We start from the raw sequence: 20,147 nt of genomic DNA on the forward strand, positions 1-20,147 counted from the left end.
TTCTAAGAAGATTCATATGCAGTTTTAACAAAGGTTATCACATTCAGCAATGTTTTCTTATTTGGAATTTGTTCCCAGGTTTTAGGTGTTCATTAATTATACAGTTGTATAATATAGGGTTTAAATGGCACATTTTTTAATATTTAGATATATCATTGAGGTCTTAAAATACTTAAATTAATAAACATGAAACTTTCACCTCAGCTATACATTATACTTTTTAACATGATTTTATATCTACTCTTGTCAGCTACTCTGACAGCTTGTTTGCTCTTAAATGCATTGCTACTGTTAAGATGAAGAAATGTTTGTCCTTTAGTGTTTATATGGGCTAATATGACATCAGAAAGGAAGGAATTTCATCGTTGCATTTTGCCCATACATATTTATTGTTGCACTATTGTTTTCGGAACACTTGCATTGAAAATACAAACATTTTTTTTTTTTTTGTCATATTGAAGGCAATTCAAATTTTTTGCAACAAGTGATTTGCTCACACAAATTCAAAGATTAGCAAGCAGAACAGATAATGTTGTAAGCATAATGGCTTCACATAAAAGCATACAAACATATATGTATATATTTTAGACAATAAATTAAAAGTTATGGTCAATAGAGTTTCCATTAGCTGCTCTTAATTGTTTTTTTTTTTTAATTTGGTTTTTGACTTTTTTGACTTCTTACATTTGGCTCAAATGTGTACCGAGAGAATTATATACTTACAGCTGCATCATTACTTTTTTTCATTTTATGCTTGAAATAAACACTCAAGTCAAAGTCATTGCCCCTTGTTAAAAACACATGAGTAACACTCAATAGGAGATTCATGTAAGATTGTGTGCATAAGATTCCAAATTATGTTGCTAATAATACTGCATTGGCTTCATATCTTTGTGCTTGGAAAATTACAAATCTGGTCTCTGATGAAAATACAGTAGGAAAATACAGTACATATAGCTCTTTTTTCTACTAAGACAGTACAATAAAAATAAGCAGTCTGCTTTTCTGAATTGGAAAATAGTGTATAAGCAGTTGTTGACTAAAACATTACATTCAGATAACATTCAGGCATCTTGGCGTACATACATACACTTCCCTCTTAGCCTCTGCTGGACACAAACAGAGCATTGAAAAATTCACATAAGCAGCTGACAGCAGCCAGTGTTATGTCACATGAAACAAATGTGATTAATTTTCTCATGTAGCACTGCAAAAAAAAAAGTCTGTTACGTAAGACAGAGCAAGGGGTTGTCAGTCGATATCCATTTTGTTGATCAGGCGTTCCGCTTTTATTGGTTGTTAGCAAACTCTCCGGCTTCCCAGCGGAGAGCCATGGCACTTTTACGGCGACCACCCAAGTACATTTCTGGAAACTAGAGAGCAAATCAGGTAGTTAAGTACAAAAAACAACATAGGATCACAAATCAGTCTTCATTTGTATATACATTTAGCCACTGAATAGATGTGTCATAATTGACACAAGGGACAAAACATGTCCATCTATTGTAATGGCTAGCAAGTTTGATAATTAACTTGTTTTAACTAAATGTTATGAATGATTATTAATAGACTATCAATAGACCATTATCCTCCTCATCATGAATTAGTCAGTGTTACATGAAATTTGTGAGACTTAGTGACTTCGCATTTAAGCTAAAACAGTAAAGGCTTACCCTGTTGTCACAGGACACTATGGAGCGATCCATCTTGTATGTTTTCATGGGAGAAGATGGGGAGGACTTGCATTTTATAGGCATCTCCTCTGAAATGTAATACATCAAGACATAATTACAAAATGTGTAGTGTTGTGTCCTAGAACATTAATCAGTTTCTACAAGAAGAATGTATAAGACTAGCAGTTTAAACTATCACATTGACATACAGTACCTGACGTATCAAATGCACTGTTTAGAAGATTTGGGGAGACCACAATTGTGTTGAATTTTTCCTTAGTGTACATGCTCGCCCGCTGTCTCCTCAGTTCCTCCTCACGCTGCTTGACCATCTTAATCTCCTCATCGATGAGGGACTGTGTGCTTCTGGAGCGCAGCTTGAAGAAGGGGTTGTTCAGGAACATGCTGTCCTGGTTCTCCTCAGCAGCTGAGTTGAGGCAGAACTCGGACGCACTGCGGATGATCAGGTTGGACGTCTCTAGGATGATCACATTGGAGGACTCATTGGAGTTCCAGTTTCCTGGGTGGGCAGCCCCCATGTCTTTCCCATAACGCTTTGGGCTGCAGGGATAAGGATCAGGCTCCAGGATGATGACATTGTTAGCAGCAAACTCTCGTTTCTGTGCACCTTTGACTGGCGATGAAGTGATTATAAAAGATGGTGTTGGGTTGCTAGGTGATCTTGGAATGTTGCAGCCATCGTCCTGATGCTCAAACATCCTCCTCTTCTCATCCACCTCCTGGCAGAGTTTGGTGGAGTGAATGACGACTGGTCTGGCTTTAGCTTGCACAAACTCGCATGAGCTGGATGAGGACAGGGCTCTTTCGCGTCTGAAGTTCTCCTCTCTTTCCATGGTTAAGCGGATCTCTCTCTCAACAGGGGTCTCTGGGTCGTCATAAGGGGATCTGTAGCTCAAGTCATCCAGGCCAGAGTCCTCAGAACAGGGGCTGAACTGAGTGTGTGGATAGTCTCCCCCAAGAGCCAGATTCTCAAAATCAGGATCCCTCCTGGGCCTGTCAATGTTGCGAACTGGTGTGTACATGAAGCTGTGGCTGCCTTGGCAGAGGCCTGGTTTAGGGGTGGTGGGTGACTGGACCGTAGTCTTAGCCATTTTAGTCTGTTCCTCCATTTCCAGCCATTGTTTGCGAGCTACCCGGAAGTCCACGTGCTCCGTGCTGACATTTTCACTCTTCATCTCCTGGATCACGCAGTAGTCTTTGGGCAGCTTCTTGTCACCTTCTGAATGTTGAGAAGTGTGTTTGTTGTTGGACCCCTTTCCAGTTTCTTCATCATCCTCAGAGATTTTTGACAACCCATGGAACAGCGTTGGAGTTGTATAGGTCACCTCCCTCTTCTCAAAATCTGAGTCAGTCTCAGGCTGCTCTAGAATTTCATCCCCGAGTGGAATCTCAGACTCACTTTTCTGGTTAACATCCTTTGGGTCATCTTCCTCGTTGTCAATTGAAGGCTTTTGGACAAAGAGCTCCTGTGCACTCAACTGCAGACTGTCTAAATACGAGTCATCATCCTCTTTGTTGATGGAGGAAGAAAATATGGTCCTCCACTTATCGTCACCCTCACTATCTGAAGATGCAACAGCTATCTCCACATGCAGACACTCATCTAATTCTTCTGGGTCGTGACAGGACTCTGTAGATACCTCTGATAAGGCCTCTTCTCGGATGAACTGTTCTAGCATTGACTCCTCCACCTCATCAGAGGTAAAATTGTCAACTGCATCATCTGTTGGCATGAGGTTTAAGGCCTTCATGGCATCTTCTGGGTCTTCAGGTTCCTCTGTGTCAAACAAATCTGGCAAGGCATCTTCTGACTGGTCTTCCACTAGTGGTTCTTGTGTTTTGGGGGCAGACTCATTTTCACACACACTCTCTCCGCTTGATGGTGGTTTTGACAAAGAGGTGACAGACTCATGGTGGTTTAGCTCTTCAGGTGTAGCCTCTAAGATCAGAGCCTCCTTTGGGCAAGGGATGTCATCCAATTCTGACGTCATGCTAGGAGGCAGGTCAGCTAAAATATCCACCACCACCTTACTTCCCATTGTCTCCAAGAATTCTTCATAGCAGTCTTGTTCATCATTGTTGCTTGAGCTTTCATTCTCGGGTAACTCAGTCTCTTGAGGTTCCTGTTCAAAGTCGGCTACGTTTCCTGATTCCAGTTGTTCACTGGTCTCCATGGTTACAGCCTTGGAAAGAGACTCGGCTTGATTCTGAGAGGGACTGCTACCTTCACTCAGTTCTTTTCCATCCACCTCTGTCAACTCAGTCGTAGCTCCCTGCAGAAAGGAGAGAATTGTTGTCTGTCAGAAGAAAAGGATAGATAGATAGATTGATAGATACTTTATTGATCCCCAAGGGGAAATTCAAGGCAACACTCATCTGTATTCCTATCCTGGCTGATAGGCTTTTCTTATCCTAACATGTCTTTTTCAGTATTCTTTCTTTCTTTCTTTCTTTCTTTCTTAGCTTTCCTTTATGATCTTTTCATCTTTTTATTTGTTTGTCTCATGCAGTTGTTATGTTTCCTAGCTGTGTTAGAGGGACCATTTGAAGTTTGCTTCATCTCTATCTATCTTGGCTCTTGTCTCACTCCCCACTGTATTGTTTACTTATGAGCCTTTTCCTGCACAATGTATTTCTCTCCATATCATTCTTATTTCCCTCCTGACCTGCAAGATGCTGCTGCACAAAAGCAGTCTGGTTAGGTATTAATTTCACACCATGCAGTAAACCTCCAAACAAGATTGATTTTACAAGTGATTTTACAAGGCAAACACGCAAACATAAGCTCATGAACAGTCAACAGAACAGAACAGAATTTTTAATGAAAGAGTTTTGCACATGAAACACTCTACAATATTTATTATCTTTGTGATGTGATCAGTGTTTATGCTCTCAAGACACTCAAGATGTTGAGTGAGATATTAGCGTGCTTTGTAAGAGGATTTAGTATGTTCTTCAATGTGTATAGAATTGGCAATTGGTTAATCCCTCTATTTGAGCATGCAGTTAGAAAGAGAAAAGCAGAAACAGAAATAATTTGTTGATTTTTGCCAGTGACCTATCCATTCCATTGCACACAGATCCTTACCTTGTACATAGTTCTGAACTGGCAGAGAATGACCTGTCAAACTGTGGTCTATTAAGGCAGATAACAGGAAATGCCTTCAGTCAGTCACTGCATCAAAAATTAATGGCTGAGTGAGAGCAGCCATAATTGATGGGGTGACTTGAAAAGCTGTTTATTTACTATTACAGTGAATCATTTCACAAAGTGGGTTATGCACAGAGAGAGACAGTGAAGGCAGCTGAGACTGAATTAAAAGGACCCATTATGTAAGACTGCAGGACTAGTTCTCTTGCCCACATACAGGCGACACAGCACAGCTATGTCTCTGCAGTTAGATAGCCCCTGGATCTACTTTAAGCCCCAGGAGATGAGGGGAGGAGAGCTCAGCAAGAGCCCGGCAACCTGGGGTATTTCAAATCCCACTGCTATTCCGCCCACACACTTCCGGAAGCCTAGAGAAAAACACTGTGCACGTTTTTTTCCCTAAATCACACCAGCGCCTGTGCACGACTTCTGTTTTAATTTGAGTGTTTTTTTTATTTATTTGGCAAAAACAGTGAGTACAGGGGGTACAAAACATTATTTTTCCATCGCTATTAACAACAACCAATTATCATGTCGTGCAGGTGTCCAATTTGTTTTTGCAATCACTGTTATTTGCTCGTGGCTGCCGCAGATGAGTTGAGTGAGGTTGACAGAGGTCATGTTGTCTGCTGGGACACCAAGCCCGCTGGCGGTGAGCTCATCCCGGCACTCCTGCCAAGAGCCAGAGATGTTCCCTCTGATCCTCAGCCGCTTTTCACACCAGGGAGGAACTAACAGAGACAGTGCTGACTCTGCCATAATAACACCATCTATAATCCTTATCGCCTTCATGACGCTGTGTGTGTGTGTGTGTGTGTGCACAGCGGTTCTAGCATGCCCACATTTGGAGCCCCCTCCCACCCCCCCTCCAAAAACACAATGACCAGTTACTACATTTTTACAGCTCTGAGAGAGAAGAGAGAGAAAAAAGACTTCCCACCTAATCAGCCTCTTGAAATTGCCTCTTAACATATATTTAACTCATAATTGCCATCATTCAAGCCAGTTGACAGAGACAAAGTTCACTATGGAAGCTACAGAAAACAGGCAGATATGACAGCAAAACAAAGCACTTCTTTCCCATCTGATGTGCTCCTGAAATTCTATTACATTCACCCGCAATCAGGCTTGACAAAAGGCACCATGTCCAATCAAAATAAGCAAGCAGCCAAATACCATGACAACGGCAAAACAGCTCAGCTGTTGGCACCCAAACTTCACCTCCACAGCGCTGCTCAGCCCCCTCTAGCATGTCAGTGTGGAACCGATAAATAATTCAGCGAGAGATTTCTGAATTAGACCCCCGCAAAAAAAACGGACAGACAGAGAGGTGTCTTCACATTCTAAAACCTACCAGAAGCTTTAGCCAAAGCAGCCAGAAGGAGATCATCTCTATGGAAAGGTCCCACCACAGTTGTGCTCCTCACTGCTGGACGGACATGCACTTTGGGCTTATGTGAGGTCGGGTCATGGGAGATACATGCAGACTTTGATTTTTTTTTCGAGGCGGGGAAGTGTGAATTGATTGGTGGTGGCTTTCTCAGTGCAACCACCGTGATGAGAGGACTATTGACATAGCTATCACTCTGATCAGATTTGTGGTGACTGATGTTCGAACCTGAACTTCCCTCCAGCAAGTTCCCCACAATGAATTACATGTGAAGCACGTACCACAGTGGTGCTCTCTCTAAAGAGTGTCAATGCCGTTATTTCACTGGATCCCATAGTTTTTGAGTCCTCATTTTGACCCTTGTCAGATGATCAATGAGGAGTGAGGAGCCAAGGTCACAGAAATGAGTGAATAAATGTTGCCATGCTGGCTGGAACATAAAAATGTTCAGCTCAAGTGTCAGCTCAATTGTCCCATCATTATATTTACTTGTACTTCCAGACTGGCGAATCACATGGACCTTGTTCCGATCACGTTGTGCACCCACCTGCACTTTTTACGTCACGGGCAACCGATAACTGATGTCTGAAGGCAACGCACATAAAGGAAACTTGCTTTTTCATTTCAAGGATGTTTCGAAGCACGGAGGCTCAATGGTGCCTGAATCACTAGCGTAGACACTTGAAAGGCTGTGTGTCGTCCGTGCGTGGGCAGGCCATTCAGACCTGGAGCACAAGCAGCCTGCACGGGATAAGGCAGCATCTCTGCAGAAGCACTTACCCTTCTGCAAAGGTTAAGGCCAATTACACCCCCTATGTGGCTCCTGCTGTAAAAAACCCACCATCATAATGCCTCAGCTACCTTAAAAGGCAACTCAATTAGCACACTCAAGCAGACTCAAGGTAATTTGTAAGTTAAATTACGAGAAAATGTGGCGAAGGAAAGTCTGATTGCAAAGGATAACCACCAAGCAACTCTGGAACAAGCAAGTCTGAGGGTACATATTGTGTGTCTAGTGCCCTGCTGTCTGGCACTGCAAATCCTAGTGAAAATGACATGGCATCACCCATTAGCACGCTGAAGCGTTGTGTTTTTCAGCCGCAGTGACACTTTGCGTGCCCAGCGGGGTGGAGTGGCACTTAACGGGGGGCCATGAGTAATCAACCCCTGCAGAGGTTTCGGCTGGAGAGCCCTGGCGACCCCTCTCTCCCCTCTGGAGTAAATGGGGAGAGAGGAGGGGAGAGGGTAGGAGATGCCTAATCTGCATCCTAATGACCTCACCCACCGCAACCCCCCCCTACACACACACACACACACACACACACACACACACACACACACACACACACACAGCATCACTGCTACTGTCCTTATCCAGATCATACCCCCTGGGAATTTGATTTTTATCACATGCCATCACAATATCCCCAGATGCCTGAATGCCACTCAAAAACAACACATAAAGAAAACTCTGATCATCCAGACGCATGCCCAAACAGCCGTGGGAGAAAGCCTACCATCTGTGTTGCCATTCTTAATCAGCACTTTTAGTATGCAGAGGGACTTGCACTCTCTTCAGCTCAGTTTATCCAACTACGCAGCTTTGGCCGCAGAAAATAGTCTCTTGCCTATCCTGGTATACCTATTTTTTTCTTACCTCAGTTAGGATTTTTTTTTTCTAGTCTGATGTAAGCCAGTGCAACTCAGTTTCTGACCTTGCTCAGCACGAAAAAAGTACAATGAATTCAATATAAAATGTGTTGATAACAGGCATACCATCACTGCTGTTCTAATATCACTTGCTTATCTCTCCATTTAACATTTTGTATTTTAGAAGTTAACTGTAGAGTGATGCTGCAAACAAAACTTCATCACATCATCATCACATTCACACACACACACACTTATTCACAGGCAACTCGTCCCATCTTGTTTGCAGGTTTTCAAAAACAGCACATTCCCCCTCATCTCCCTATATTCAGCCCCCACCAACTTCACCCAAACAAGGCATTACTGCATGTCAACACCAGACACAACCCGCAAATAAAGATCTCCCTCCCTCATGAAAAACTATCTGATCCACATGCATGTTACCTAATCAGCTATTGATCTATTTAATGGTACGTAAATTACTTGAAACTTCCCTGTTATTGACATTGGTACCCGGGCTTACCTCACAGCAGCGCTGGTGGAGACCGCGTTTCTATGTGAGTGTGTGTGTGTGTGTGTGAGAGAGAGAGAGAGTGTGAAGCTCGCTATGGCAAAGCTGAGTTGCTGCACTCTCTGCCTGGCTGGCTGTAGCCACAGAGACTGGAAGTCTCATTCAATGTGCCGGGGAACAGCCAATCAGAGCGCAGTCTGCCTGGTGCTCCAACACACACATACACACACTCCCCCACTGATGCACACTCTTGTGGGCTTGATACACACACACACACACACACACAGGATGTCTTGCTGTGTCCATATGGGACGTGACTACAGTGATGTATATTGGATTGTGGCACACTTTTGCTCACAAAAAAGCATAACCTGCAGAACTGCCACATTTTTGATGGTCACTGGCAATGAGTTTGAAACACATCAGAGCCTTTTAACACTTTTTAATGAAGTTGAAAAGCAGTATGATCAAAGGGATGGAGAAAACTGGGAATTCAGCAATTTATCTTCTGAAGCATTATTGTCCTGGAATAGACTACTGATAGCTTTACCCCTGCTTTTTATAAGGGACATATCAAGCAAAGATATATATTCTGCAAAATTGCTAAATTTACATTAAATGTGAGCAAGTGAAAGAAAAAGAAGTTACATATAAACACAAACAGACACAGACCATTCTATTACATTGTATGTACATTCTTGACATGATACAGTTTTGGTTTAAGCACACTGAATCAGAAGAAAGGCAACAGTGATTTAAAGCAGTGAAAAGATGAGACAAACTCCTCACAAGCTAATCAGTTTTTTTAACAGCAGTTTTTTTTCAGTCATGTCCTTGTTCAAGAAAAAAGGAGAGAAAACACCCGGAGCTTTTTGATTTCCTGTTTTTTTTTTCATCCTCTTGATGGAATATCTATGGCAGACATACAGTAGGCAGGAGTTCTATTCTTTGGCTGTTATGCTTGCTTTCCTAGCTGTGCCATTTTCAGCCTCAAAGCTGCAGAGAGGGAGACGGAGAAGATTTTTTAAGGACACATTTTCACAGAATATCTGCAGAAAAGCTTCTGTTTCTGTTGCAGTGGTGGAGGAATGATAAATCCGGTTTAGAGTTTGATGCATAATCTGTTTTTTTTTTTTTAATAAAGATGTTGACTGCCGTTTTTAAATGTCTCGATCAACCAAATGCTTTTTACTTCAGAATGACAAGAGTGAGCTGGCAGGATAATTGCACTGAATCTGGTGTAATTTAAGAGAAAATTTGAGCCTTACATAAGTCTAGGAGATTACGTAAGGGCTTCTCAAGCATATGTTATGAAATGGCACTTGAAAAATCCACAGCTCCTCAGAATTCAACCAAGGACAAACAGTTCGATTAAGCCGGGGAGACATAATCGAGTATCTCAGGGACTGTCACTCAACCTTCCCTTAACAAACTCCACTGACAGGCTGAGGCAGGAGCCGTCGAGATTTAATGCTATCAGGAAGTTGTCTAGGGACTGGGAGATAGCACTGAGTAATTTCCCATTTCATAAACGATGCAAGTGCAAGTTATATTATGTTGTTCACACCTACACAATCTAATTTAATCATTTTCAAATGGTTAGTAACAATGTTGTTATATTAGTTGTATTAATATAGTAAATAAGGGCTAGGCAATATTAATTTATACTTAATTCAGAGTTGAATTAAGTCTAAATTAATTTAATTAACCCACACAATAAATGTCCAGACTGTAGGTTTACTGAGCAGAAAAGCAGAGCCAAGATGATAGGATTTAGTAAACATTTATTGGCTTAGAGACAGACTTAAGAGCAGACACAGAGAGCATATGTGAGTTGAAGTAAAATACACAGATAGCAGGCCGTTAGAGAGTTCTTCTCACTCAAACATTCAAGAAGTTAGAATTAATTCGCTCATTTTATTTGAAAATAGCAAAAATATTTCAAAGACAACCATAACAATTCCATTGAGTGTTATTTTCTCCCAGAATAAAAGAGATGCTGTTTTCAACCACTGGGTGGAGGTAGAGGCCCTCACAAGAAGCCCAGAGCAGTTGTCAGTCTAAACATGCAGCATCAAATTGCTTTTATATATTTCCGATTGGGTAAAATCCTGCTGTATGATTAAGACTGACTAACAAACAAACACAAAGCTTAGTCATCTTATTATTACAGGTTTGCAGGCTCTCTAGACTCAGAAGATTATTGTTTTCTGGTTATTGGCATAGTATTGTTAGTTCATTTGGCATGCACAGGAAATGAAGGCAGTGGTATGTGCAAGCTCTTCAGCAAGATGTTATCAGCAGGCACAAGAGATACAACTGCAGTGCAGAGCGCAAAAAGCCGATTTGGTCTCTTTCTGATACCTGAGGCAGAGGGGTCCTCGATGCTGTAGATGTCTGCTGGGGGCTGGGCGCGATTCCGGACACCACTGGGTCGCACCTCGGAGCGGTGCACGTTAGTCTTGTTGGGAGAGAAGACCTTGCTGCGGTAGCCCTCTGGGTGAAAGGACAGCGAGTTGTCGTCGTTAGGATGAGAGTCGTCGCTACGCTCCTCGTCTTCGTCTCCGATGACGATCAGTTCAGCCTGGAAGCCTTCATCTTCCTCGTCCTCTTCGGCTGTCCGGTAGCCCATGAAGATCATGGTGACGGGCTCGTCGGGATCGATGTCAGACGGGAGTGTGTCCGCCATGCTGACCCTGGTGTCCTCCATCATGGAGTGGAGTGGAGACACCCTCCCCAGCCCAAGTCCAGAGTCTTCCCCAAAGAAGATCTCCCCCTGGGGCCCTGGCATGGGGCTCCGCCTGGGGCTCGCCCTGTGCCCATCTGTGGCCCTCTGTGCCCCTCTGCCTCCATTCGCCTGGGAGCTCTTGGGGGTCGGGTAAGGCGACAGTTTGCCATGCGAAACACTGTAGTTCGGTGGGTCTGGAATGTGCAAAGGAGAGTGCGCTGCTGGCCGTGGGCTTGGCGTGGCCTGCCTGTCGGCCGGAAGGGGACTTGGGGTGTTGGTGGGGGTCCAGAGTCCGTTGGGTGCCGGGCTGTTCTGGTCTCGGTCGGACTTCCTCGGGGTGTTGGGGCGGCTGTAAGGGCTCGAAAACACGGGCTCATGGAGCTGGACATCAGGGGGGGTCTTCTTCTCCGTGGCCTTGCGCAAGAGCTCCTCCACGTCGCCGGGGCTGAGCTCGTCCACTCCGTTGGTTTCGATGGCACGTCCGTCCGAGCTCAGGGCGTAGACAGACTTCCGGCCATCATCAAAGACCTTCACGCCTTTGCGGTGGATGTCATCTGTGGTGATCGTAGTGGAGGAGAGGACCTGACTCTCACCAGTGCGCTTGTCAAGCTCCACGCTGATCTCCATGGCAAACATGGCTATGGATAGGACAGAAGACTTTTTTTCAGAAGGACTGTACTCTACTGTATATGAACTACAATCTCTGCCTTGTCAAAAACGTAATCTGTCTAACGTGTGTAACCTACAAATCCACAAACATTTCCAAAATAATTACAAACCTTGTGATCTAAGCAGTTTAGGTCTACACCGTCCTGTATTAGCAGAGGCGGACAGAGTACACAGCTTCATTACTTGAGTAAAAGTACAGATACCCTTTGCTAAATTTTACTCAAGTACAAGTAAAAGTACAACAGTCAGATGTCTACTTAAGTAAAAGTACTGAAGTACTTGTTTTTAAAAGTACTTGAGTATCAAGAGTACAAGAGTACATTTTCTAAATATTGCATTACTACTGCCACAGTGCTTACATTTATGTACAGAATCGTACTACATGGAGTTATGAAAAATGTTAATGTTAATACCTTGGAGAATATAAAAGGAATTGAAAGTAAAATCAAGTCATTTTCATCTTTTTACCATGTTGCCAGGGATGGGCAGTATTTCTAATACATGTATTTAAAATACGTATTTGAAATACAAAATACTATTTTGTAATTGAAACACTTAAAGCGAAAACTATCATTAACTTGTTCAGAAAATTGAAATAGTCTGGCGAGGTGGGGCCACAGGTTGGCACATTCCCAGGATGGACCTGCTGCGTCTTCATCCATTGTTTCGTCCATGGTTTCGTCTCTTATCTAAATCTGACCATGGAGTTGACTTTGGCGGAAAGCTGAAGGTGATTGCTGATAGACCAATCAGTGGTGCCTGCACAATCCAATCACGTTTGAGAGGGAAACAACAAATTGAGGGTTTCCGAGATTTTTCTTTTTTCCTTTTTTTTTAAAAGAAGTAACGGGTACTCACGGTTATGGATAGAAATGTAGTGGAGTAAAGGGTACAATATTTGCCTCTCAAATGTACTTGAGTAAAGTCATGAGTACTCCCCAAAAATGATACTCGAGTAAAGTAGAGATCCCTCAGAATTGTACTCAAGTACTGTACTCAAGTAAATGTACTCCGTTACTGTCCGGCTCTGTAAGATAACCTTTCGTGACTGTGCTACTCATTATTCAAACAATGACCAAACCTGGGAGGATCCCATTACATTACTCTTCCCTGAGATCTAGAAGGCCACTGCTGTCCAATGAAATATACCGTTTGAGACCAAAGAAACTGCTAAACCACATCATTTGATTCAGATACTGCAGTGTCATATTCAAGTATTCAAATAGCTTTGATCCATACCCCTCTTCGGGTCACCATCAGGTTCTTGCTTTGGACTTCTCTTTCTTAAGAGTGAAGGTTTGTAGGTCTTTGGCATATCAGGAATTGGGGAGTAAATATACTGCATGGGCTCTGAAACAAAATACAAAGCTGTTAGATTGGGTATAAATGCCAGAACTGGTCAAAGAGTAATGTGGAAAGCATGTGAAGAAAACATGTGTTTACCTTTCGGAATATCGGCATTTATTTCCTGTGCAGAGATATAACAGTGTGAAAACAGAATATGGACAGCAGGAAAGGAGAGTGAAGCTCAACAATATGTCACCTTCGCCATTTCCCACAAAATGCCTCTGTGTTCTCTCATATATCCAGCCACAAGCCAAAGCAACATCATTTTCAAGCCCGCTGCATTGCTGACAGGTCACACCAATTACTGGACAAACTTTCCTGCTTTCGCGCCTACTGTACTTCATTCTAAAACTCTCTGCAGAAAGAGTAAGACAGAAAAGCCACCCAGAAAAGCACTCAAGCAACGCCAACCACCAGAGATGCCAGCAATACACATAGCAACGCATGAGCTCCCTCACAAACACCTGTAAGCCAACAGACTCCTCAGAATCCTCAGCAAAGCGGATATATGTCATTGCTGAATGCTAGTTTGAAATATACAACCACAGCAGATACTCCACAGCCTTTCGAGCATCTGGCCAAGCAATACCTTTATGATGTCCTCAGCAGTCTTCTCCACCTCCTTGAGCCGTTTCAGAATGTGCTGTTCATTTGAAGAGATCCTTATCTCCTCAGCTTCCAGGGTCTCGATCTCTTCCTCTATTCTGCAATAGGGGTAGAGAGGCACTTTTAAAGGAGTATCTTCACAAATTAAATGTGATGTTGGATTACACAGCATACAATAACATAGTGAAGTATAGTGACCTGTTGTTTGGGTTTAACAATGCAGATGTTTTGCCAACTACCTGCTAGAGGGCTTCAAACTAAACACTGCCCACCGTAAAGTGAGCCATCTTGTCTTTTTCCTTGTCTTTGAGGCACAAAGAACACTGTAGCCATGTGGAATGCTATTTGTGTGAGAGCAGAGACAGCACTTATGTACCTTGCAAAGAGTACAGAAAAGGTCTGCACTGAGAGAAAAAAATCTGCTCTTGGTTTTATTTCCACACAAAAGGCAACATACACAGACGCTTTCTTCAGTGTGTCTCTGACATTCTTTTGTTTGGTGTGAGGACTAGGGGTCAGTCTTGTATGAACAAGCACACAATGAACAGTGGGAGGAGGGGTGGGGTTGGAAAAATGACTGGCCATAGTTCATATAAACCAATTTTGAGTTGGATTGAGAATATACACAGTTCTGTGAAATAAATGTGTTGCGTAGTAGACAAAATAACACCAGCACTCAAAAAACCCTCATGTTGACTTAGCTAAGGTTCCATACTTCATCAGATCACAGCACCTCATTAAACTGGGGGATGGCTTCTACGACAGTGTCTGGACAGTGAGAAAATGGCCTGTTAACCTCTGGCTTCTGTGTGAATTACTATGTCAGGTCAGACCAAATAGATGGACATGTCTCATGTTTTAACACTTTTGGTTTAACAAGATGCGGCTAGACACTCGTGTGACAGGTGATGTCACTAATAAATTCTAACACCACAGACTAGACAGGGTCTTGTCTGAAATGAGCACATTCTTTTTTTAACAATGGTTTAAACATGGCTCGACTTTCACTGTTAGGCCTATAAAAGCCAGTTATGATGGTCTGGAGAAATAGAGCTTTCAGATGGGTGAGCAGGACTTTGACCCAAGGCGCAAGGTTAATTTGAGGTGGCCGATGAGCGCCATCCACTTGGATGATGAATGAAGACTCTACCAGATTGCTTTCAGGCTCCAATTGTTCTTCCCCATTTAATCTATTTGGACTTAGATTTGAGAAAATCAAAGAGCTGAAGGTCTGAGTAGTGCCTTTCACCATTGATGGGTTTGGATTTGTTGTGATGCAGTTGGATTTCACCAGTTCACCATGCTGAAAAACACACTACCATGGTACAGTACATCCATGAATCACAACATATCTGCAGTAAAACTGTGACATATGAGGCTTCGTGCCAAAATCTGTCATTAATTACAATTACACAATATCTCATCACCTTGATTATTATATATATATTTTTTTTTAAATACACAAAAATGTTATGAAATTAAAAATTTAAAATGTGGTTTATTAATATGTGATTTAGTTTTACCAGGGTTGAGCAGAAGTCTAAGCTGACGTAAAGGCCTCCAGCAGTGTTGGGTTGTGACGCTTGTTTAGATCACATTAGATGTGTAGTACGTTTAAGCCTCCATAAACCCCTGTGTTTGTGCAGACAGGCCCCGTTGGAAGAGCAGACAGGTTACATAATGCTCTGTGTGGAGACGCCGTTGGAGTAACCGTTGGTTGACACATAAAGCTCATCACCAGATTTAAGTGAGTTGAGGTGGACAATCTGGTTCTAATCCCCCTCAAGTCGGCTCCCGCTTTTACTGACCACTTGTCGGGCAGCCACGTCAGGAGCGTAATCTCAGAGAAGGAGTCAACTATACACGACTGAGGGAAGGAGTCATCCACACACCACAAGCACATATACACACATATATAAATGTGTCCATACATAACTATGCATGCATGTCTGCAAAAATGCGCTAATACTGCATGTAAAGACCTGCATGCACACACATGTAAACACACACACACACACACACACACACACGCACACACACACACACACACACACACACACACATGTATATCTGCACACACAAAGTGCACTGTACCTGCTGATATTGCTTTGCAGCAGTTTGGTTTGTTGCTGGTCATCCTGAGCTTGAGTCTTCAAGGCCTCTTGCTCCTCCTCCGTTTGACCGCTCAGCCCATCCATCAACCATTGTTCACGCAGGGCTTTTTTCTGTTTCAGAGACCGCAGTCAGGTGAGCATAAGCAGTTCAAACACTGTGGGTTTCTCACTGTAACACTACAGCTGATACATTAAAGGGTACGAGAGAGTGAAGGCACTTGGGCCATGCTTGCCTTCAGATATTGAAGTTTGAGTTTCTCTTCTTCGATTTGTCTCCTTTTCTTCGCAATGTCCTCCTGAACTCGTCTTTTGTCCTGTGATGGATTCATACTCATTATGAAATAAATGGGATAAACGGCTTGTCATCACACACAAATGTTTGTCATCACACATCATCAGTGATTTTAAAGGAATACTCCGGCATAAAAACAACCTCTATTTGCGGTTCATTGCTAATACAAACAATGGACTCCACCAATTAACGTAATTTTGCTCTCAACCAAAAGTTTGAATTTGGTATCTACTGTAAATAGTCATTTTGACTCCGGAGTATTCCTTTAAGTCGATGACAATGGATTGGTAGGACAACTACAGGACTGTTTGTGTGGTCAATATCAACTAAAGCAACAGAGCATTTAAAACAAACAACTTTCGGGCACTAACATCTCTCAACTGGGATGAATCATGCTACCTGAATATACATATTAGTTTATAATAGCAGGCTGTCAGATATGTCTGCGCAAAGGGGAACTCTTTCAGCATTTACTGGCCACATTGTAAATCCCCACATCTGATTGTGCACTCCCAGACGGATCACGTTGCTGGTCTATTTTAAAGCGAGGAGGGTCAGAGAAAGATTCTCCTACTGTAAGGAAGACGAATCTCAGGAGAGACTGACTGTCCGTCTGGGGACTAAATATACCACCAAAGAGTCTCAGTTTCCAACATATCCTCTGGGATTAATAAAGTAATTATCTATAAAGTAACTATAATAAAGCAACTTTAACCATCTATCTATCTCAGTGATATCAAATCTGTCCCCTCTGACCTAAAAACCGGGAACACCACTTGAATCTGTACCTTCCCGAGACGATGCATATCAGTGTCAGATGTTCAGCTATTCAGAGCGATCATAACCATTCTTAAAGCAAGAGTGCCCGCTTTTAGGGCTAAAGGAAAGACCAAAATACACTGTATTGTCCCCATTAAATAATTATTAAACATATTTGCTTAGTAGCCCTAATAAAACAAGCCTTGATACAGATTTGTGGTTAACAGTGCTACAGTGCCAGTGGTACATCAAGGCTTCTAACATTTCAGATTTGTAATATAAGCTCTTATTTAGGGTTTGGTTGTAAAAAGTAACAAGTAATATTTGTCAACAAACTACAGTATAGTGCCAGTAGGTGCAGCGTCTATACCAGTCCACGGACTCTTTAAAGAAACCACACATACTCCACACATTCCCTTATTTATGTGACCCATGAAATCCGTCACTGACTCACACTCACATAAACACATTTGACCCTCACAATCAAACATGCAGTAAATGCTTACGATGACCACCGCTCCCTGCCCCACCCACCCCCACTGTCCATGAGTTAGGTGATGCCATTTGTCCAGAGCTCCTCAACCTAGACTCTCTTTCTAGTTTTTACTGGGACATCTTGACAGCTGTGAAGACAAACGCAGCTGTAACGGCTGCCTGTGGTGTCTTTAAGCCGTGACTGGTGAAAGGGATGTGTGTGTGTCATACCGTTATGGCCTGCAGTCGCTCCTTCAACAGGTCGGCCTCCTCCATGCTGACCCTGAAAAGACAGGAACAGAGAATGCTCTTCCCTCAGAGTGGCTAAAGCTATGCGCGCAAGAGAGAGAGAGAGAGAGAGAGAGAGTGAGAGAGAGAAAGAGAGATGAAGAAAGATAAGCCAGTAACTGAATGGTCTGTGGGTGAGTATTTGTGTCGACATCATAGGGAGACCGGAAGATGTAAGTGTGTGCATGTCAGAGTTTGTGTGTGTGTGTGTGTGTGTGTGTGTGTGTGTGTGTGTGTGTGTGTGTGTGTGTGTCTGTGGTGTGTGTGTGTGTGATTTAGTTTTAGGGTGGGTGTCTCATTAATGACTGGTGTTGAATTATGTGACTGGACTGGGGTCTTGTGCAGGCTTGGACTGAGCTGTGGAACACTGTAAACCTGCTGGAATAGCTTGAATGGCTGGCATGTTTCCCCTGACGTTTCACATGTCCGATTTAGACTGGAGGAGTGGAGAGGGGCATGCCATAACACAACTGTGGCATTTGACATTGCGTTGTTTCCTCTTACTTTTTTGTTTTTTTAATGACCAACAATAAATAATAGGTAATGACCACAGGCCAGTCACAGATGAGAAGAGGAAAGACAGGAGAAGGTCATCCACGAGGGTTAGGCAATGGAATAGTTTCAACATCTAACTGACAAACTAAACCTCTATCATGCTCTCTTATGACACAGCATTGTGAATACTTTTCACAATGCAAAACAGAATAGGTTTTCCTGGATCATATTGCTCAACATAAAATGTTCTGCATGGTATGAGTTTCAATTTGATTCCATTATCATTCTATGTCAATGTCATTATAATATAATATAATATAATATAATATAATATAATATAATATAATATAATTAGGGCTGTCAATCGATTAAAAAAAATAATCTAATTAATTACATACTCTGTGATTAATTAATCTAAATTAATCGCATATATAATTTAGATTAATTAATCACAGTATTTAAAATATTTAAATTCAAATGAATCATTGAATAATCAGCATTAGTGACATTAAAGTTCAAAAACTCTTATTATTATTTTCACTGTTCAAATAACGGCCATAATAATCTATGATATGACCTAATATGCTGAGGAAATAAATTCAAAAGTGCTTCGGGAAGAAGTTTTTTCCTCACATACAAGGCATTTCAGGCCACAGATATAACCTAGGGGACACAATGAAAATAAATTAACACTCCCCTCAATGTCAATACTTATTCCTTTGCATGACTTTATTTTCAACACTTTGTTTTTATCAACACCATCAGGGCGTTTTTTAAAAGTAAATGTTCCAATCAATGATCCAGGCAGCACGTTTTCTTCTCTCTCCTTCATTTAACAGTCTAATTTTTACTGACTAGAACGGCTCGGGTCAAAGGTCATAAGGAATCGATTAATCTGCACTAATTTTTTTAATCAGTTATTTTTTCTCAAATTAATTATTCGAAATTAATCAGTTATTTTGACAGCCCTAAATATAATATAAGACCCAAACAGCCAAAACTCAGGACATGTCAATTCCTGGAATGCTGTTTCCTGTAGCAGTAATGGGTTCGAGTGCCCGGTCTCTCTCTTCCTGGACTTCTGGTCTGTTATGTCCAGACTAATAATAGGTGAGACACAGGCAGCACAGCACACGATGGGGCAGAATAAATCAGGGCCTAGCCAGAGCAGGGACGCTGGCCAGATCCAGCAGGGAGCAACATTACCACCCGGAGTTATGACATCGACCTGGGTCTGATTGGCCCATGCTTGCATGACAGAATGGCAGCATTCTCATATGGTGGTAGGAAGTCTGAGGAAGGGCCGTAAGGGCTTGAAAAAAATACTTCAATGGGAGCTCTACAGTGTGCGGATCTTCACTTTGTCTTGTAGCATTCTCATATGACAAATGACAACAAATCAAAACAAGATGATCAGTTTGAAATGAGCTTATAACTGATATAAATCCATTACTATAAAAGGGTTGCTCTATCTGGTTGCTTTCTTCTCAAAGGAGAAGGCTATAGTCATAGAAGAGAAAATATTCTGATTTCAGATTCATTTAATAAATTGTTTTACCCGAAGGGTTTCATATAAACCCTCAACAAAGATTCCACTTTATAAATATGCTGGTAGTACAAGCTAAGCGACTTGTCAAGAGTCTTAATAAAAATGATGGTGGATATAAGGCATGATTTACCCATTTCAATACTGATCTCAATGTCAGCCCTGCAGCATAGACTGGACTGAACACCAAACAAACAACATGGAGGATGTCAAGCACCCCCTCTGAGGACAAACACCCATTCTGTCAAAATAACACATTTCTCCCACTGCCTCTCCTTTAGTTTACAGGACTAAAGCAACCAGAACGCAGGAGAACCACAAGACAGGGCTTCTTAAAATAGCACCTGAGATGGGTGGGACACAGACTCCGAGACAGCTGTCATTGGGCTAAGGAGACCTCCTGTCCAGACCGGCGCTGAGAGATGGACATGGG

General features: G+C 42.3%; 1 protein-coding gene across 6 annotated transcripts in view; it reads right to left on the bottom strand.

Moving 5' to 3' along the window:
- Window positions 1–22: 22 nt before the first annotated feature.
- palmdb (palmdelphin b) overlaps window positions 23–20,147 on the bottom strand; it is a 33,363-nt gene continuing 13,238 nt past the window's right edge. For 2 of the 6 annotated variants that reach the window (XM_042067065.1, XM_042067066.1), the window contains exons 2-8: window positions 17,617–17,668; window positions 16,094–16,174; window positions 15,841–15,971; window positions 13,730–13,844; window positions 1,888–3,967; window positions 1,674–1,762; window positions 23–1,373 (exon numbers count right to left, since the gene is read on the bottom strand). In XM_042067065.1, coding sequence (XP_041922999.1) covers window positions 1,290–1,373; window positions 1,674–1,762; window positions 1,888–3,967; window positions 13,730–13,844; window positions 15,841–15,971; window positions 16,094–16,174; window positions 17,617–17,661 — 2,625 coding nt within the window. In that variant the 5' untranslated portion in view covers window positions 17,662–17,668 and the 3' untranslated portion in view covers window positions 23–1,289. Of the gene's footprint in view, window positions 1,374–1,673; window positions 1,763–1,887; window positions 3,992–8,408; window positions 8,505–8,822; window positions 9,393–10,760; window positions 11,763–13,032; window positions 13,144–13,236; window positions 13,262–13,729; window positions 13,845–15,840; window positions 15,972–16,089; window positions 16,175–17,616; window positions 17,669–20,147 lie in introns of those variants that run through there. The other 4 variants (XM_042067071.1, XM_042067067.1, XM_042067069.1 and 1 more) reach the window with 4 other exon arrangements.

Source organism: Alosa sapidissima, chromosome 17 (genome assembly GCF_018492685.1).
Source record: "Alosa sapidissima isolate fAloSap1 chromosome 17, fAloSap1.pri, whole genome shotgun sequence".
In the NCBI taxonomy this organism is placed as follows: Eukaryota; Metazoa; Chordata; class Actinopteri; order Clupeiformes; family Clupeidae; genus Alosa; species Alosa sapidissima.